The sequence below is a fragment of the Calliopsis andreniformis genome, chromosome 6 (genome assembly GCF_051401765.1).
Source record: "Calliopsis andreniformis isolate RMS-2024a chromosome 6, iyCalAndr_principal, whole genome shotgun sequence".
Taxonomy (NCBI): Eukaryota; Metazoa; Arthropoda; class Insecta; order Hymenoptera; family Andrenidae; genus Calliopsis; species Calliopsis andreniformis.
In genome coordinates this window covers 21,624,057-21,645,106 of record NC_135067.1, presented here as the reverse complement: position 1 = coordinate 21,645,106, position 21,050 = coordinate 21,624,057, and the positions used below count along the sequence as shown (strand labels likewise).

The 21,050-nt window shown below is 50.5% G+C and overlaps 1 protein-coding gene across 1 annotated transcript; it reads right to left on the bottom strand.

Annotated features, from left to right (window-relative positions):
• Window positions 1–4,044: 4,044 nt before the first annotated feature.
• On the bottom strand, window positions 4,045–20,433 carry Eyg (eyegone). The gene is made up of 6 exons (XM_076379823.1): window positions 19,959–20,433; window positions 13,738–13,914; window positions 7,961–8,101; window positions 6,481–6,873; window positions 5,561–5,745; window positions 4,045–5,290 (listed from the first exon to the last, which is right to left on the bottom strand). The coding sequence occupies exons 1-6, from the start codon at window positions 20,431–20,433 to the stop codon at window positions 4,700–4,702; spliced, it is 1,962 nt and encodes a 653-aa protein (XP_076235938.1). The 3' UTR covers window positions 4,045–4,699.
• Between the last annotated feature and the right edge of the window lie 617 nt (window positions 20,434–21,050).

The window sequence follows — 21,050 nt, the reverse complement described above, 5'->3', positions numbered from 1 at the left end:
TGGACACGGGACACCGTCTAATTGATCAGAAATACAAAAGAATCGGGCCTGGACCGGCACGCCGCGGCCCAGTCCCGGCTGCGGCAGGGCCTCATGCGTGTCGACCGCTCGCTTCTATAAACATGCTAATGGCGGTTCCCGATAATAAGTTAGTGGTCCCCCGATAGCTTTCTCGCTCTTTCTGCTCGCGACTCTGCTCCTATACAAATCTCCGTATACCTACGTAAACGACGACACGGGTGCGCGAGATGGGAAGACACAGAGAGGAGAGAGGAGAGTGAGAGATAAAGAAGAGGGTGGTAGCCGGAGAGAAGGGGAAGCCAAGGTGTCGAATGAAGAGCGAAAGAGAGCAAGAACATGATCGAGCGAGAGGGAAGGAGGTATAAGGGCGAGAGGGGTCGAAGGTGGGAGACGAAGAGGAAGAGGTCCGGTCTGACCGGGAGAGCGTGCTTTACACGCTGATGCGTCCGAACACGTCGAGCCGGAGAAGCAGAAAGAGGCGAAAGTGGTGAAGGAGGAGGTGAAGACGGAGGTGAAGACGGTGGTGGTTGCGAAGGAGGGAACAGAGGGGCGGAGGGGCAGGGCAGAGGGGTCGGCAAGGGAGGAGGGTTAGTAGCTCTTGTAACGCTATCAACCCTGTCGCTGTACATCACGTCGACACCATCCTAGTCGACTCATTTCAGGCCGCAAGAGTAGTAGGAGTTGGCTTCTGCGCCATTACTTCGCTCGCCGGCCCTACGTGCACACGCAAACACGGGCCGAGCGAGCCACGTACACGCAGGTTGCACGCGAGCCTCGCCACGGAGGGACGAAGAGGGAAACAGAGACGGAGAGAGGGAGAGACAGAGGGAGAGAGCTCGGCAGAATGTGTGTTATGTCCTGGGAGCATATTCCCTCGGGGACCAACTGATTACGTAAAATAAAATCGTACATGCCGGTAATGCGGACGGAATTTATGTGGGGAAGGGTGCTTTACGAACGGGTAATTGCGCTCGTTTTATGCTTGCCGCGGGAAACGCTACATCATCGACCGAATACTCCGAGACAACGATTCGCGGTTTCCGCTGGAAACGACGGCGACAGAAATCTAATCGATCCACTGTACCTCGGGCTGAATTTCTTTCCTTCCCGAGGACCCACCGAGGACCCACCGAACGCGAGTAAATCACAGTGATTTGGGAAATGAATCTAAAAGAGAAACCTATGTACCTATAAGTGGTGTCTTATTCCTCAAGTGTACGCGAAACATCGTCATCGGAGAGGTGTTGACTCGAATCGTGCCTCCTGTCCCGACAAGGAACCTCGCCTTCCGAGCGAACCCATTCGTTCAATTAAATCGTCGAGGAGTCGGTTTTCGCGGGTGAAAAAGAGCGTTCCCCGGATCTCTAAGGAAGAAAAAGTCGTTGTCCCATGGAGGGAGTGTTGGTCGTGGCGGGCGCTGGCTGAAACCAGCGGGTCTGCGGGACGTGCGAGAACGTCTGTTTCTCGAGGGATATCTCTCGGCCATTTCCGTTTAATTGATCGTCCTGAAACGTTGGCACGTATATGTGCTCCGTGGATCGAAGACGATACCGGGACGGCGGTTTCAATGGTCAGTGGACGAGCCAATTAGCTCCGTCCCAATGCTCAGGTACACTCTTCTCCCTCGTTCTCCCCCCTGCCACCCCCGTCTCGTCGTTTCTCTGTCAGACAGGGGGGCCTGTCTTTTTCTCGCTCGAACACGGATTCCCGACCAATATGCGACCTGGAAGGCTTCCGGGCTGAAGCGGGACATTACCGTGCTCCCTCCCCGTTCCACCACGGACAGAACACAGAAAACCGAGGTCCTATCTTATCCGCGGAGAAGTTTATAGCCCGGTCGACTCTAATTGGGCGAGAAATCATCGGGCACTCCTTTCCTCCATTCGCTCTCTCTCGCTCAAAAAGACGCTCACTAATTCACGATTTCTCGCGTATTATTGCTGGGGACCGTGCCACCCTTTCCTTCCCGTCACCTCGCCCCTCCTCCACTCGCCGCTTCGTTTCGTTCCTCGGTGCTAGGAGGCTCGCGCGACGCAGAGGAGCGAGTTTTCGGTGGGATCTTCAAAGTCTTCGTTATCGGGGTGGTTTCACGGGGAAATACGCTCCGATAACACCGCCCCCGTGTAATTCCTCGAGTCCTGTGTAAAAACTGTGAATAACGACCCCTCAGACGAGATGCTGGAATTGGGATACGAGGGAAGGAGTCGATCTTAGAAGGTTGGAGAAGAGGGAATCTATTACTCATCGCTGTTTAAGGAGAACGGATGATACGTTCTGGTTCACCTGATATCGCCCTGCTACTTGAAACCCGCTGACAGTCGCTGGGAAACGTAAGTGAAGGCTAGTATTCTCCGAGTTATCGAGCCTCGATCCCCTGAAAAAAGAGGCTGCTCTAGGTGATGGCTCGCCGTTGTCAGAGAAGGACCGTGACGGGGTGTAGGGATTATCGGGGATATTTCTCTGGGAAAAGAAGGTACAGGCGTATCGTGGAAGGCGAAAAAGACGAAGAGGAAGGGAAGCGCGCGCGATTTACCGTGCAGGGGAAGGTGCGCTACGCTCGCCAGGCAATATCTCATTGAGCCAAGGAGGAGGTGACTTTAACGTTGGCCCCTCGCTCTTCCCATGAGCAATCGCGGCTGAGACGGGCCCCGACGTGCCCGGTACGAGTAAGATCGTTAATCTTACCGCACCGATCGGTCTCAGATAGTAATTGTTACGTTCTCGTTTCTCCTGGCTGACTGCCTGCCTGACTGTGTCCGACGATCCCTCCTTCTGTTCGCCATGCTTCGCCCCCCTCGCCTCTCCTCTTCCTCTCTCTCCTTCCGCTCTCGCCTCCTCCTTTCCTCGGTTTCTCCCTTATCCACCCCGTTTCCCGCGTGTGCTCGGCTGCTCGTTCAGATCCCTTGTTCTTTCTTTTACGGTGGGAGTGCCGAACGATCCTCACCCACCACCGGTGTTAATGCCTTTGGCAAGTTTGTTCGCATTACAATAACGTCGATCCCTCTCCTCTGTCCCGTTCTCCGCGCGCGGCCTATCCACTCCCTTTATACAGCCCCCCTCTCGCTCCCCTCTCGCTCCCCTTTCGCCCCCCTCTCGCCCCCCTTTCCTCTTTTCTGCTCTATTGTGCGGCGATTTCACCGCCGAGGATACGATCCCTCGGTAATCTCCATCCGATGAATCTCTCCCGTCGCCTCCCTCCGGGGACGCTTTTGTTTCAACAAGACGATGCTTGAAATTGAACATTCAAATCCGTGAGAGACTATCGACTCGTCGATCGCAGACTACTGGCCGCTACTGGATCAGGAACGGTAGACTATAAGCTCGAAGTGTCGGGGCTGATACTCGACGAAGGCCTCGGGAGGAGAAGGGAATGCGGGAGATACGTATTTGGCAAGTTTGTTTCAATTACAACGCGACCGAATCGTTTTTCTCGTTTCACGCTCGCCTCCTCGTCCTGCCTGTCTGCGCGCGGCCCCCTTCCCCTCGCGGCCAGCCGCTCCGCCGTGTGCACATGGTCGGGCCGGGCGCGGTTATAAATTTGGTAGTCGCGTTAACCAGTGACGGGGGCCACGATATGCGAAATGTCGGTGGATCCGGTGTTTTCGTGCTCTCCGCCAACAACCGATTCCACCCGTGCCCGAGCAGTGTCGCTCGAGAAACCAGTTTCACGCGCGGATTCCTTATTTGCGAGCCCGACGAAACCGTAGATTCGAGTTAATCGTCGATGAGCCTCCCTCCCCTCGTTCCCACCTCTCTTCCCACAAAATTACGAATTACTTCTGGGAAAATCGCCCCAGTGGACGTGGACTCGCGAGATTCTGCGGAGATCGGGAAGGGAGTCGAAGCAGGATGGTTATCGGGACATGACAGGAGGGTCAGATAGAAGATTGAGTCGTTTGGAACCGTGATCAGATGGTAGTGGATTGTAAAAGAGCATTTTTCAAGCCGTCTGGGTATTTACAAACGAATTCATTTAAATAAAAGTCACTTTAACAGAGTTCGTTACAGGATTATCGTCTTCTCTCTACTGTCTATCTACGGCGGTGCCTAGGCAATACATTATCCGCAGCATAATGATTCGCTAGGACTAGTTCCGAATGGATTCGAGCGCTCGACCTTCGAGCTGGATTCGCGGGCCCCGCGACCGAGGAAACGGAAGCGTCGCCGCGAGTAAATTATAGATGCGCAGCGCCGACGATCGCCGCGCGATACGTGTCATCGGCCAACTAATTAATTACCTATCTAAATCCTCTGGCGGCTCGGGCCAGCAGTAAACGAACGTCGCGGCGACACTTGCGATGTTATTGCGCTTAAATGTCACGCGACGATCTTCGGTAGCACTTAGCGTAATCTTAACCGTAATAAAGGGACCGTAATCGTAGCGATGCAGCTGTATAGGTGCTAGAGTTGTTGTGGACGGGAGCTGTCGTCGATAAGAAATATGTAGGAGACATTAAGCGGACGGGCACGAGGGCTGTCGTCCTTCGATGAGATTTCAGTTCGTTGGGTTTACAGTCCTCTCCCGAATTTCAGGATCGAGCCGAGTTCGATGCCCGAGAGACTCTACACCGTTCGAGAGTCGGACACTTGCACAGCGTTGAAGCACAATGTTCCTTCGAATTTCACTTAATGGAGAGTCCACGATTCTGTTCATCGAAAAGCACAGTGAACCGAGAGTTCAGCGATCGTGCTTGGTCAGCTCCAAGGGTTGCTGGTCCGTCCAGTGATCCCGCCAGGCAACGGTAGGCGACGAGGGAACGTCCTGGTCCGAGTCTTGCACGTCTATCTCCTCGTCCTCTTCCTCATCCTCGGTGCGCTCAAAGTCTCCTTTGTTCGTCGGCTCTGAGGCCACGACTGGGCCCACGTTCGAGTGCCTTTGCTCGTACGCTGGGCTGGAGGGCCTTAATATACTCGGCGTGTCCTCCCCGACCAGCTGACTGATCATCCTGAAGGCGCTAGGCTTCCTCTCGGGCTGCTTCGCGATAGGTTCAACCCTGTCGATCCTGTCGTTCCTATCTGTCGTGTCTCTGGACGAGGAATTGGTGACGACCGCCCTAAACGCGCTACTTTCTCCTCCCATTCCGGCGATTGAGCAACCCGACGCACGGTTTATTTCCATACCGGATGCGGAATGCGGTTGCGGCTGCGGCTGCGGCTGCTGCTGCTGCGGCGGTGGCGGCGGAGGCGGCGGAGGTGGCGGTGGCGAACGCTTTAAGAGGTTCATGCGCTGATGACGACGCCACTTTGCCCGTCTGTTGGAAAACCAAACCTAAGAGTCACGAGTTAGGTCGTTAGAAGGCTCGTGATCAAGGTTCTAAGGTTCGGGGGGTTACGCGCACGCGATGCAGGGCCTATTCTCCTCGGCGTCGCGTCGCGCCGCCCTCTTTTCGGGAATTTCGCTGGCGAGTTCCTCCGAGCAAAGGCGACGCTGAACAGAGGAAAAAACGAATGGGAGAAAAACTACGATCGAGAACATGCCCTGCGAAACCAGCGCGCCAACCCTCCGACAAAGATATCTTGGGATGGAATTGATCCTCACCTGCACACGAGCCTCCGAAAGAGAGGTCTTCGAGGCTAGCCGTTCGCGAGTAGACACGCAAGGATAGTGAGATCTCTCGAACTCCTTCTCGAGCTCCTCGAGCTGTTCCGGGCTGAACGTCGTGCGATTTCGTCGAAATTTCGGCTGCTCCGAACCGTCCAGGCTCCCATCGTCTCCGTCACCGTCTGTACAGACCAATATCCACCTTTTTCTACTACCTTCCTCCGCTGCGGTATCTGCTCACGCTTGTCGACCCGTTGCATCTCGAACACACGGGCAAAGAACGCGTGCAGCTAATCGCTGCTCGTGGTGCAACGTGACGCATAATGCCGTGGCGATAAACAATTACGCTTCAGACTATTCACGACAATCACGGAAGACTGTGCGGTAATCTAATGGAACTCGTACGCTAAGGCTTGATAGCCCCTCACTAAATGATGACGCATCCTCTTTCTCGTTTCATGACTCGCGAGTTGCATGCGGAGCCGAATTAACTGGATAGAAATACAGGCGGGAGCAAGTGAGTTTCAACTAGGGAAGCAGTCTACGAAGGATGTAAGGGATAATTTGCGAAGTTTCTTCCAGAAGGACACAGCATGTACTCAAAAGCCACTTCAGAGAAGCATTACGTGCACTTGACTATTAAATCCACTAGCAGCGTCAGATGCGTATGAATTCCACCTTAAGATTTGATACAGACGAGCGACACAACTTGCCTTAAGTACCTGTGCTCTTTCAGTGACATCGTTACCTGTATTTTCAACATGGAAGAGCAATAAAAATCACAGGGCTTCGTGTCGGTCATCTGCACCTAAGTTAAACACTCACAGTCGAGTCTTAACGACTCTTAAACTCTGAAAATCAGTGAAAAGACGCTAGACGTCCCTTGTACCACGTTAGCAGAGGGATTGAGTGTTCACCTTGCAAGTATCCTCTCGCGATCGCGTCGGCGTGCAAGGAGTGGTCCGCGGTGCCAGCGGCCGACGCGGAGGCGGCTGCAGCTGCGGCCGCGGCGGCTCCTGGGCTCAAGGACGGAGGCAGCAGCAGAGCGGAAGCCGCCCCAGAGATTCCAGTAGCCAACGGTGGCAGCATCCACGGGTGACCCGCCGCCCCAGGTGCTGGCCAGCCTGCGGGCAAGTGGTGACTCGTCGTCGGGTGCTGATGGGCGCTGTTGAAGTACGGATGGGGCCCAGCGGCGTACAGTCCGTACCCAGCTGCTCTCGCGAATTCCGCGGCAGCACGCTCCGCCGCGCGATTCCGCAGAATTCGGTTGATGCTGCTGACAGAAGGGGCTGTCGCGTTGCTGCAGACGCCTGAAAGCAGAGGGTGCTTCTTCTGGAACGACTTCTTTCTGTAGCTTCTCTTCGTTCTGATTTTCTTCTGCGTTTGGGTTGGGAATTGATGAGTGAAGATTTTTGGAGGGCATTGGTGGTAGAATGTACTAAAGGACTGAGAAGAGACTTTGTTAAAGAAGTGTCTGATTTTGATTGCAGTTGGAGTAGAAAAGAGAGGTGTGAAGCTGAAAGGAGTTCAGTGGCGAAGTGGTGCTAGGATGTTATGGGAGCCATCGGTGGTGGTGAGTCAAGCTTCACTCATTCCACGTGAAATATTAAAGTAGATTGAAGAGAATTTATTACAAGTACGTGATTCCTCGTGATTAATATGTGGCACTCTTGTTATCTTTCACATATTAACCTTTTCCGTGACACCCACTTAGAATATAACAAATGGGAATTTCCATTTCAATTCCTTAAAAGCATATTTCGCCTGCCATATTGTTCATAGTAAATGAATGGCTTGAGAACGTTGCCAGAATTCCGTTCTTTTGAAATCGCCGACCATGATACTCTTCCGGTCCTTTCTGCGTTCTCGACTGCTTTTAATTTTCATGTAAATCGGTCCGCGTTTAAATGTGAAAGTTCTCAGGTTAGGAAGTACACAGAAACAAATTGGGATAATTAAAAGTCAAAAGGGAACAAAACGTTGATTGCACAAAGGAACATAAGGCGAGATCCGGTCGCCACCGAAGTTCACTTTGAAAAGATTAAATCGTGCTGGTGGACAAGGCTGTGAAAGAGTCTCTTGATTCTACCTTGCAATTGCAAATACACTGCTCTCATATAACTATTACTTTGCATATAATTGAACGAGAAGCCTACACAGAAATTTGCGATAATCACAAGTGGACGAAATCAGCAATGTATCCACTGTTTTTACCAAAAGTAGCTACTTCCAAATGATTTCTCTTTCTACGTTTTCTGAATCGCTGTGTTCGTTGAAGAAAACATACTCAATTTTTACAGAGTGTTACAAGTCTACCTCTAACTCTTCTCATTCTTTGTTTCATTATGTAAAATCTACTAACTTCAGATGAAGTTACTAATTTTACGACGTACTCACCTTCGGAGATGAGCCTCTCCCGAATCTCCCAGGCAAAGATGGTCGGGTTTTCCCTCTTGTACTGCTCGATTTTAGCGACGACGGCTGGCGTCGCGACTTTTGGCTTGCTGCCACCGATTAAACCTGGCGGTCGTAGCGTACCTGGAACACGTTAGAACGAGCTTCAAGGACGCGATACTTTGGGTAATGTTCCTGGTTCACGATAAAATCGCTCGTAAATGCGAACTCCAAGCCGCGTTTATGTGCCTCGTGCCGCGTCCGAGAACCAACCGAACCCGCATAATTTCGGAAAATCACGCGACCATTGGCCATCTCTAACTAATGACCACGTCCAAGGGTGTCCATAATATTCACAGTCGAACTGTGTTCATAAATACGTTCGAAGGACGCGAGTCGAATCGCTTCTGCGTCTGTATCGAGAACACTTCGAAATCGAGGGAGCTGCCTTCGTCAAGAATCGATGATATTTAAATGCAAAATGCTTCAGTCACCTTACGGATATCTATCGTAAAGTGTCGAAGAGAGCTCGTATAGTAGGATCTCTGTTCTCCAAGGGAAGAAGACAGGTCTCGAGGGAGGAGCACGGTTCGTGTTGACAAAATGGAGGTACCAGCACGATACATCTCATCCTTCGTTGAAGTCTCGGCGAGCATACGTTCTCGATATCGGATACTAATCCTATCGTGTCTGGGCGGGCCCACGACGCAGTCATTAGAAGCTTAGCGCGTGAAACGATACCGGAATGCGATAGCCTGCGATAATCAGAGATATCTAATATGAGCCGATCGGGGAATAGACGCCCATGTAACGTTTCCGATACGTGTACAGGCTGCCATGCTGCTTCGTTACGTTTCTCACCTCTCTGCTCGAGTCATTCGTCACAGGAGCAGCGCCTCGGGCTCGCTCCGATTAGCTAATCGCTTCTGGAGCTAGCGTTGAAAGCCAAGACCTTCCATAAATTTAACCAACTTCTTTTCTTTTCTTTTCTTCTCTCCAATAATTCATTCACGACATACATGGAACTTTGCTTCTCCACTCGTTATCTATTCTTTCTTTGCCCTCTACGCAATTCTTAAAAAATCAAATACTCCAAAACAGAAAAGCTGTCACTATTTTATTAAATAATATACTAATTTACTACGCACATTTTCTTCAGAGTGTTGATGGCTCAACTGAATGGTAAAATCAAATTCTTGTTAGTTATTATAAAACAAGGGCTAGTCACTGACTGTCGTTGGAGAAGAAAGTTCTTCGGTTCTATACCGTCCCAGGAAGGTCGGCATAAGCTACCAGTAATTCACACGTACTACATATCATTTCTATTTTCCGTCTTCACGCACAAAGTCGCATGGAAGGTAGTAAGATGAGTAGAAACTTAAAACTATAAACTATTCGTCGGTGCGTTCTACTTGAGAGGTCTCGATGCCAGCTATCAACGATACCTGCAATTGCGATCGGCTGGAAACTTCAGTGAACCTTAGCTTTGTCGTTTCTTTTACAACCCGCTCGTGCCGTCATTGATTTTACTACTTCGCTGTATGAACTAGCTTCCACGAGCCGCGGTTCCCAGGGGAAAGCTGCCATTCGAAGTGACTGCGTCTGACTGCATAATGCAGACCGGAGGCGCAGCCAGACACGAGTAATTACAGAACGTCCTGTGCTATCATTAGCGACAATGGCTATGGCAAACCTGACGGTTTAAACGCTTAGAGACGCACAGGTGTTACGTGAATGCATAATTACGAGGACTGATAAAATGTCATACAATATACTCGAGCACTCGTTAGGTCGGAATCTGCCAAGTTTATTGAGCGATTCAGCGTAATGGAAAGGTAGAATCTGTCAGTGAGAATTAGTCTGCATTCGCAACTGAGAGCTTTACTAACAAAGAGCTTTATTTACTTCTTTTCTACTAACTGGTTCGCATTTGCTCAGTAAAAAGTACCTAAGTAGGCATATCAAGGTTCTGACACACGTGCAAAAGGATTCTCAGCGGTCATGAATGGATTATTCTCAATTACGAAATAAAACAACATTTTACGCTTCCTTGGACATGACAGGAGATGGTAGTCTTTCGGATCCAGACAAAATTGCCAGTTGCAAGTAGCATAGCATTTCTATACCTTTATAAGAAGGTACCAGCTTTAAGTGACTAATATTACTGCTCAGTTGTCGTTTACGAGAACAAACAAGATGGTTCAGGTATCAGTTGAAGGGCTCAGCAAATAAAAAATTCTTGTCACTCATTTATCCAGCGTACACGCAAAAGATGGTAGCTGACAATAGCGAAACGCGTTCTCTAAATAGAGGCTGCAAGCCAGATAAAGGCCAGGTACGTGCGCAATATGCGTCTTAGAATCGTGTCGTGCTAAAGGTCGGTGGTTGGCGATGTCTCTCGCGGCTGCAAACGTCCGCGGGAGAGTCCTCGAAACGGCAAGGTAATGGAAACCAGAGGCGCAGGCAGACTTGAGCAATTATCGGTCGTTACGTACTATTATTAATAAGAATAATGACGGCTAAAGCTGGCAGGATATCGCGTGCGCTCCCACGGGTGAAGTGCGTGCCGAGTATAAACGATGTATCCACCTAATAGGTATCCATGCCTCCAGCAAAATTCCTTGCCTCTTGTCTCATTTTTTCCTCTTTGTACGTGCTTCTCTCTCTCTCTACTTTTCATCCATCCTTTTCTCCATCTCGCTCTCAACTTGTACGTGTGCGCGTCGAGTACAGAAAATTTTCGAGAGAGGCCTGTTTCATGAAACAAACCGCATCAAGAGCCACGACTCCTCTGCCTACTGGCTACTCGCTCCAGAGACGAGCGTCAGGCCTGGTTGCTGTCAGAATCGCGGGATGGTTATTTGTATCGCGCACGGCCAGAAGCATTGTCGAGAGAGACGCTGTCCATCATTGGCTTATAATGGAAAATGAGCATAATCACGAAGAGGCGAGCGGCTTTCGTTGCAGTTCCCTCGTTATCAGCAAAAGTGTACCGCGATGGTCGTTCCTGCGCGTTCCACGCGTTCCTCCGCCAGCCTTGGTATTTCCATCGGCGACGATCGCGCCGATCGATCTTGTTGCGCGCGGATAAGAAGACCGATAGTGGAGCGGGCGAATTAATTATCGGGGCACCACACTGCCGGAGAAATTAGACGATATCGCCTGTTCCGCGTTGCATTCTTCTCGTAACTTCAGAGCAATTTATTGTTCACTGTTGCTGCACTCATACAATCACTCGGCAGTATCTCTATTTTCAGATTTGAGCTTCAGGCTTTTGATGGAGGCGCTGAAATGACTTCTCTCAGGTGTCGATCTTGAAACACTTGGGTGTGACTGTCTTCGTTTGTCTGTATACTAAGCTTGCACACTGCTGAACGTTGACTAAGGAGAGCGTGTTCGACGATCGTAGGGAGAGATTCGAGCGCTAGCCGAGAGGGTCGGCCGCGGCGGAGCCTGGGGACCACGTAGGAGCCAGGGGATTAATTGTTTGCCGCTGTTAAGTAATTGGCCGGTCGATTATGGTACATTATATTCACCTGGAGACGCCTAAGGAGTCCGTATCCGGTGGAGATGAAGACATTACCGACGAGCCCGGAGAGCAGGCCGAACGGTATTTTTACGAGCGGCTCGTAAAGTTAACGAGGACCAAGGTAGCAGCCAGCCGAGAAAGAGAGAAATCAGCGTTCCACCGATGCTCGGTGGCTCGCCTCCATTTTTTATTGCTCCCCTCGGCCACGTTCTGCGTTCCTCTTCCTCTTCTTCGAACGAGCCTGGCTCCTGTCCGCAACCATCGAGGCTCACCGATCACATTTTCCGTGAATCGTTTCGCACCTGCGAGGCTAAACTGAATTTACCCACGCGTGCTGTTGACAGAGCCCTGCTCGCCGAGGGACTTTCGAAGACGCGATGGATTGGAGCCCTGTTCCTCTGTCAAATGTGGTAGATACAGCTAAGAGTCGCTAATATCACCAAATGTAGAGGGTCTCAAAGAATTGTGGTCTTTCCAGTACCTAGAAGCTGTGGATATCAAGTCGCTGGAAAGGAAGATGCGTTCCATGGATGTATCCACTTTGGTTATCGCTTTAAGTTGATACAATCTCACTGATTAGGGATTGAGAAGACTTGTGAGAGTTCTTCATTCAGCAGTTGCTAACTAGAACTAGATAATTTATAGGAGTGGCCTTAAGTACCGAGCATGATCGTTGAACAAGTCCTCACTAGCAATTGTTACCTACTTGAGTCTCCCGCTTAAAGTTATTGCGTTCTACAAGTTTTCCACAAGAACATTCAATAAATTCTTCGAGAATACGTTTCACCTGGCGAACACGGAAGGCCAAGCATTTAACGATCAGGGCAATTCCTGACAAATTATTCGAAGACGACGGGATCAAGCCGAGGCAGACTTTAACGTGCAAAAGAAACAGCTGTTACAGGTTAATCCCGAGCGGCTAACGAGCTCGAAAAAGCGCCATTTCTTCGTAACGCTCGTTATACCTTACTTTTCCTCGCGCCGATACGAGCCATTTCATGGTTATCTCTTTTAAAATTCAGCCAATCCAATACTTCTACACTCGTTGTGAAAATCGAGCGATTAACGTCACCGCGTGTGCACATGTCGCGCAAGAAGAATCGAAAATCGTTAGAAAATGTGGCGCAAACGGGTTTGTCTAGTCTTTTAACTCGCGAGCGTGATTGACAGCGTCGGCTAACCGATATCTCAGCTCTGTAACTCGGACGTCGGTGCCTCTGGCAGCGAACGGCACTGTTCGCCGCGATTTCATTTCGCGTCATGCCCGTGTCAGCAGCCTAGCTTCCGGTTCGCTCGCGTTATTACGCTCGAAACGTGGCCGTGTCGATCGGGCAAACGATTCCTATCTCCGAAGGGCGGAATTACACGAATTCCACGGGTCGAGGACTTTTTTTTGCGTCGCTGGCAAGAATAATGGGCCCGAGATTTCAGGGAATACGGTAATTTTGTTGTTTTGTAGACATTTAGAAGAGATCGCGAGCGAATAGGTTGCTTCCGTGTTGCGGAGCGTCAGATGCTATCCTCGCGTCTAACGAAGGGGCACAGAGGCAATTACCGGCAAATAATTGCTCGACGTCCAGGGAAATAATAGCAATCGATAGCCGCGAGCCTCGACTACCACCGTCCACTGTTTGCTCTTCCATTTCGAGTCGACTCTGTTTAGTTTCGAGGAGAGCACGAACGGCCGAGTGACTGATTTCGCGCATGTCGGCTTGCTTCGCTGGCTTCGATCTTAAAACGATCGCTGTTCGAATGCACGAGGATTTTCAACGTCTATTATTAAGCGAATGCACAGTCAACCTTTCTTGGAGTTTGCCGAGGAAGCGAGGCGGTTGTGGATCGACGTCACGCATCGGTTCACGTGTACCTAGTCACGCGGACGGTCGTCTCGCGATGAGACATCGACGGGGAGATCATTATCCAATACAGAAACAGCTTTTGCAGAAACACTTTGCGAAAGGAGCACGAGCGAGATACAATTGGGAGCAGATTAGCTTCAATCTGTTTCCTCTGCTTAGATACCAGATAGGAACTATATCATCTGTCAGCTGAATTGTTATCTAATATCACTCGAAGAAACTATTACGGTTGAGTATTTTCTGCAATCGAAGCTAAGGAAGAAGTCTCTTCCTCACTTTCTGCTATTTCTCAGGTACAAACTTATCTGTTCCCAACGGTACCACGCAGTATATTTCGCTACTCAGTACTGCGCAGGATTTTTAGTACATACTTGAAAGTACGTATAACTTACCCAAAAGTTTTGTGACGACTGCGCCTTGCTGGTTCAACGACAGCACATGATTGGCCAGGTCGTTGTAGTGCCTGAGAGCTCCCAACCCATGCGACAGCTCCAGCAGTCGTTGACGGCTTGCTCCACCTCCGTTGCCGCTCGCGAATGGACCCGCGGTGCAATTTTGCAAGCTCACACCTGAAAGCGCAACAACGGAACCAATTACTCCTGTGCCTTTGTCCTTGTACCATAATCAGGTCGTCTCGATCTCTCGAGAAGTTGCTCCCGAAGGACCAAGCCCCTTTGATCGCTGGATAAGAGATTCCACGGTCTCCAGGGTTTTTCATCGCGCACCGCAGGCGGGCAAATTGAAATCTCTAATCGGTTCCTGAGCAAGGTCTATTTGTGGTGAATTCCCGAATAAAATCGTGGGGGATTGGTCGAACGGTTCGTTAACAATATGGGGCATAATGAGCGTGTCGAGGAGCAGTCGCGCGGACGTGCCGCGGTAATCGGGCGAATTAATTTAAATTACTCGAAGCAGCGTGGCGTCGCGGGATCTCGTCGATGCGATCTTTGGGAGTCGGTCGGTGGGGAGGGGGCAGGGGACAGGGAATCTGCCGGTTGAAATCGCGGCGATTAATCAGGCAGAGGTGCGGAGGCCCTCGTAATTCCTCGAAGGACAGTTCGGAGCGGTTCGCGACTTCCTCGTGATTTTATAGGCTGCTAATCTCGGCGACGTTTTCGTTTCGTGCCACTCGGCTGGGAGAGCCGAGAGAGCCGAGGCACGATTTACGATCGAACGGGTCACGCTGTATTGGGAGCGATCCATTTTTCGAGCCTTACTTTTAAGTCTCGAACACCGATCGTATCTCTCCTCGAAGGGGTGGGAAGAAGCGGGCCGAGGTAGGGGGTTAGACACGAGAGGAGCCGATCGAAAAGGGTGTCAGGCAACAGGTCGCGTTCACGGGACGATCGGCTCTTCTTTTTCTCTTTCGCGACGAGCAGCTTTTCATAGCGGCCGTGAATTCGTAATTGCGCGAAATAATCACGCGACCAGGCTCGTACGCGGCCGTGTATCGCGAATTAATTTCCACCTCGAATAATTGTAATTAGCGTCCGGTTCCCGGACAGTCCATGATTTTACGGCCGGATAATCTTAACGACGTTTCGTACGATCCCGCGACGACGATAATTTACGATCGAACGACGATATTAAAGAACCGTACGCGGCGAGCGATCGTGCCGCGATCGTGCCGCGATCGTGCCGCGAGCGTGATCCAGGCGCGACCGGATCGACGACGATCGTCGTTCCACGGACCCGTGAACGGGAAATTAAATTCCGAACGGAGTAAATAGAAACGGCCGGCCCCTGCTCATTTGTAACGCGTTGTTTCGACTGGTTACGAGCGCCGTGAACGCGCGTACGCGTCCACTCCTTTACATAGCGACCGTTTAATTAATTAGTCTTTTATGGCCTGACCGAATTGCCAATCGTCGATCCGGATGGATTTTACGCGGCTCCCCGCCGCTCGTTACTTGCCGCACAGTCGTTTCTCTTTCTCGATACACGACGCTGTTATTGGACAAAGTAACTAAGCCCGTTACAGACTCCTCGAGATTTATCGCGACGTTCACGGATTGAGAAATAAATCGTCAGTCTTGCCTGACTTAGATTCGACTCTCGCCGTTTATCTACACGCTCGTGATTTTAACGACAGCCTTCTGGATATAACGCGAGCACTGCCCTACTCATGTGTGTTCATTCTTAATACAACGGGGTGTACATACGTTCTTTTGTTTTGCCTTCGATTCTGTTGGACAGTTGGTGTGTAAAACGAGCTGACTACGGCTATGTCGTTTAGATAAGTGTGTTTCAGTGGCTCGAGGGACATTGTTAATCGTTTTCTTTCTCCGAAATTGTGAATGTTTTATTAGACACTGGTTTCTTTTAATGACCACTCCCCGACTCGTTTCGAGCCAGTTTAGTAGGATTTTAGAACCAATTTCAGGCATTTTATGGATCAGCTTCTTGTAAGTATTTCAATATTCGAAGTCCTACCTTCTATAATCAATGGTTGAAATCCAAATTTGTGTTATTTCAAAGCAGTATCCATGAAGGAGGAAACATCGTATAACGACTAATTATGGAAACTAACGAAGAGAAATGCAGAGAGTTCTGATACTATAACAAAATGAGCAATTCAGAGTATCTTAATGATAAGTCCTGTTACGAATAAAATTAACTTCACCCGATCCGAGTACCGGCCAGCATAATCAGACACGATTCCCTCCGTTCGCTTAAACTCAAACGTCACATTTTACTGTCATCTTGCATCACGCAGCTGAAGACAAGCTCGTTACCAAGAAAACCTAATTATCCGAAGAATAATTAATTTCCGATAACCTATGGTAATTAAGCTTCGTTTTTTATTTCCGCCCATAAGTTCTACGCACTTAACGACATTTGTACCTACGCTTCGTCGACATCCTGTACAGGCTGTCGAGGATCATATTATCAACGAGACAGCGTTATCTGACTAGGTAATCGCTTAATTATTCCTCGCGGCGTATTTTCACACGCGGAGACACGAGGGGAGACGATTTCCTTTTGGAAGCTGCGTATGGCTACTCGAACATGTCGGGCACAATTTCAGGCGAGCAGAGATACGAGAGGAGGGACGCGGGTCGTCCGAGCGAGCACTTTGCCGCAGATGAGAGGCATCCGTTGGATCGTTTCGCGAGGCCAGCCGAAGCCTACGCGTTCTGCCTGTTCTGGAAGGCGCGTCGACGCGCATTCCGCGCTCGTTTCGTGTCAAAGCTATCGGGGATGTCGTGAAAACGAAAGTAGCCGATGCACAGAAAGAAATGCGCCGTGTCGTTGCATCGACGCGAGCCCCTAGAACCGGTTCTGAACGAGTTCCTACCATCGGGCTCTATATTCTTTCGTATACTCGAAATCGCCCCGTGGAAAAGACCGATCGTTGGCGCGAGGCAATAGATACAGATAATCGGTATAAAAAAGGCTGGAAACGCGATTCCACCTTGGCTGCGTGGATCGGTCGATCGGTGAATGAAAATCGCTCGGATCCCCAGTCGAACGAGATCTCGCGATGATAAAGGAGTATTGCTCGTTGCCTGCAGGATCGTTGCCGTCGATCAATGGCACGAGCACCTCCGTCCTCGAGCGGCCGAAAATCCAGTGAACGGTGGAATCGAGCTGCAGCGAGCAGGACGATCCGGTACCTGTCTCGAAACGCGCGAGCAGGGTGTGGCTATAAATTCAGCCGGGATAGAAACGAGATACTTAGGTTATTCTCGAGTAGCTGGGAATAAATCGCGCGGCTCGAGACGAATGGACACGAAATCCAATTAGCTGCGCATACTTTCGTTAAATATTGGCCCCGTTTAATTAGCTTAAACGGTTCCACGGCGTCGCGTAATATTTACGCGCTCGTGTATCCACGCGACTGTTATCCCCGTTTAACAAGCTGATGTATCGCCGGTTGCCAGCCACTGCGAAGATTCTAATTAGTGGCCGACGCTCCACAACTCCTCGTGTCTCGTCTCGCTACAATAGAGAACACGCCGATTCAAAGAGACACCAGCCAAGGGGAAACAAAGTGGCTCCCGTGGCACACGGATGAAGATACCTGCCTACTCTGTACCGTCCCGCGATACCTGTCTCGAAATACCTGCTGGGTGTGGCAGTAAAATCTGCCGGATAGAGGCGGCGAATATCCGATCATTTCATAAGACCTGTCGGTCCTTATCTGTCGTGCATAAACTACGTGTCCTTCTCACCCTTCCTGTGGTTATGAGCTCTCTATTGTGTGCTCTCTTTGGATCGTCTTGCGTCTTGCCTCGAATGTTTTAATATAGCGGAGTAGTCGAGTGGAATCGGAAAGATGGAATTGGTTAGACAAGATATTGGTGAGTTAAAACTAGATACAAGGTGTTTCCATTAAATAGACCAGAGGTTTAAGTGTGTAATTAGTGTTATATGTAGGAGAAGAAAATAGCGAGATATCTTTTTAAGGTCTTGTGACGAATTTATTAAAAATTGTTTATTATTCGCTGGTTACATCTTAAGGTGCGTAGTATATCTAATATTGAGCACTCGTATTTTGCTCTAGCAGCTACTTAGAATGATTCTAAGTATGGCCAAGCTTCCACGAAGACGTCATCCTAACCACAGATCAATTCCTCTTAAACAGGGCCTTACATTAGAGGACGAGGAGGACATTAAACCGAGTCCTCGGGACCCATATCGAGGTGATATGGCGGAGGACTCCGTGGAGAACAGAAGTCGAGCGTGCCAAATAGTACAGACAGATATTGAAAGGTTCAACGAGAGTAGCAGCTCGTCGCGAAAAGACGTACTGTTGGCGACGCATTGAAACCGGTTCTGAACGAGTATGGCTGGTAGCTGAGCGCCGTTTCATCTGGCAAGTGTAAACCACGTAAAGGATCTCTGAATATACCAGTAGTTGGACGCGTTACGGGCATCTACTCGATGGGCATTCTTGGGCCGTTGATTGCTCGCCACGGGCCCTTATCAGCGGATTCTCTGGGCGTCCGTGGGAGGGTCGACGGTCTGTTTAGAGTCCTGTTTCGTCCTGTTTCGTCCCGTTGTCACGTTCTGCATCGGGACACAGGGTGTATCGCCGCTAAAACGACTCCGTGGGCGTTCACGCGCACCATACACCTTATGACGAGAGTTTGACGTTTCGACTCGCCTCAATTAACGTTCGTCCAGGTGAAAACGACTCGGTCCAGCGACGATAACGCACGGTGAACATCGGGAATGGCCCACGTATCAGCCGAACGAAAATTCTATCTCTCCCATTTATATCGCGCTGCTCCGCTCGTCGCTCGTTCCAGCCTCGTTGCACGCGTTGCACGCGTTGCACGCGTTGCATGCGTTTCACGTCGTGGAAATGTCGGAGCATGCACCCGAGGCAATTTTCGTCGATGCCTGAGTTTCCTGCGACTCGATGACTTAACTATCGCGACGACACTGTCGTCAGTCGTGTCCCGCACGATCTTTATCTCCGAGAATATACTCGTCCTGGACCCACTATCTCGGCTGTTTCAAGGGAACACGAGGAGACGCGTTATACCCGGAGTGTGCGTGTGCTTTCGCGGGCACTTAATTGACGCGTGACGAGTATAAGTTTAACGCAGAATTACTCGTGATTTCTCGCGCATTAACGCTGTAAAGGGCCCCGAAGGAGATACGATCGAGGACAGGGGAAGATCGTATCATCCCTTAAGTCCGTCTGCCTACCCAAACCAGTTGACGCTCACTTCTACACCTGGAGAACCATGAAACGGCGTTGTTACGCTCATTTAACGCGATTTATCTTACCTTTTCTTTAATCGCGGCAGGAGTAAAAAGAATAAAAATCACCATTTCATCGTTAGGAGTCGTCGCGTTAATATTCAAAGAAAAAACGGATCAAACGGCGTTGCACGCGAAAGAAACAATCGACAACGTGCAATCAGTTCTACCGTTTTTTGCGCAACGCACGGTCGCGTCTCAAGGGAACGACAGCTTACAAAGTACAAGCGGATGGAAGCGTACAAAAACGCGAACCGCCTTGTCGATTGTGGCGCGAAACGCGGCTCTCCAATTAAATTTAATTGTAGCCATTTTGCCGGGCTCTAAAAACCAGTTCGTCGCGGTTTGTTTGCGTTTCATGGAAACTTTTAGGCCGAATGGGAAACCAAAGCCTGACGCGGGTGTTTCATCGATTACCCCTCGCTCTCGATTATCGCGACAGTGTATACAAGTGTTCCACGAGAATCCATTAATCGCGAAGGGACACGCAGTTTCGCTAATGAAGAGAGCAGGAGACGCGATAGTCGACCGATCGACGTGTCACCGATCCCTGGCATAATTGCCTCGTCTTTGTTTCCTCTGCTTTCGTTTCGAGCAACGTCACTGTCGGTTAATCGCGAAACTCGATTGAGAGCGCCTTTTATCTCGCGGCAGCGACACTGACAGACGTTTATCTAAAGCTACCCGTTTCTTCTGTATCTATCCTTCAACCAAGTTACACGATGGACTTAAGGGGAACAAGAGATTAACATTTTGAACTTTGACGCAGTCGTTATTAGATCTAGAGACTACTTAGACCATGATACGCAAAGATTGCTGGAAATCTAAGAAAAGGATAGGCAATATGTAGAAGACGAAAACAGGCGGCAAAGGGAGACAGATGTGGAAGTGAACTTACCGTCGATCAAAGACACTGGCGGCACGGTCATCTGTTGATGATGGTGCGCAGCTGGATGCTGATGAGGATGCGGTGGATGGACCTGGAGGAGATGCGACCTGGTCTGCGAGAAGGTCGGCGAGGGTGGCTCCCAGGGTCTGGCGACGCCAGTGCTGACGGGCGCATCGTCGTCGTGGCAGCAGAACTTGTCGGCGGTCGTCGTGGAGCCGGTGCTGCAGTTCACCACTTGGTGTACCTCGTTATTATTGTTGTTATTGTTATTATTGTTCGCAACGTCCCCGTTATTATTGTTGCTGGCGTTATTGCTGGCGGTGAGACGCGCAGTAGTCGCGCCTGTCGCAGGGCTACCACTACCACTAGCACTGCCACTGACACTACCACTGCCAATGCCGTCGACCTGCACCATTTCGCTGTCGATCGCAGCCGCCGACTTGGCAGTACCAGGAGGGGTCGCGACGCCGCCACCGATCATCATCACCAGACGATCACCTCCACCCCCTCCACACACCGGGCACCAGCTCCTCCTCCTCCCCCTCCTCCCCCTCTGCCTCCACTTCTGCCGTTACGCCGACCCTATGTTCGAGTCGTTTCTCTTCCTGCTTTCGCATCCGACGGATACTTGCCGTGCCTCCAACCGATGCTCGAATCTCACCCCAGCCCTGCCTACTCTTATCGCCGAATCTTCTTCTACCCCTTGGCGTTCCTGACTCTTACCGAAGAAAGGCACCCTCTCCGCGTGGCTACAGGGCACAGTAGAGCTAGCACCGTGGAGGTCTCGAATGATAATCTAGTGAAAAACGGAGTCGCGAGGCCTGAATGATGTCGACGATGACAGACGTCGATGGCAGTCAGTCGGATCGGTCCAACGTAAAAACCGAAACAGTTCGGAGAGTGGATAGTTGGTCGCGACGAGTGTCCCGGTTCGAAGGTCTCGCGGTGGCAGCTCGTCAGCTCGGTCCGCGTGCACACGCACCCACACACTGTCACAAGAGCAATCTCGGTGTGTCACGCTGGCGCAGGAGCGCGCGAGCGCAATCGACGCCACGGTCCGGCGTGGCTTCCTGCGTCCGATTAGCGAAGCAGAATGACATC

Bases quoted from the DNA above. Each gene is read 5' to 3' on its own strand.
- Eyg (XM_076379823.1), bottom strand. From the start codon at position 20,433: ATGATGATCGGTGGCGGCGTCGCGACCCCTCCTGGTACTGCCAAGTCG. The intron at 13,915-19,958 runs GTAAGTTCACTT...TTGCGCTTTCAG, and splicing joins GCCAGTGTCTTTGATCGACG to GTGTGAGCTTGCAAAATTGC. The intron at 8,102-13,737 runs GTAAGTTATACG...AACGTGTTCCAG, and splicing joins AGTCGTCACAAAACTTTTGG to GTACGCTACGACCGCCAGGT.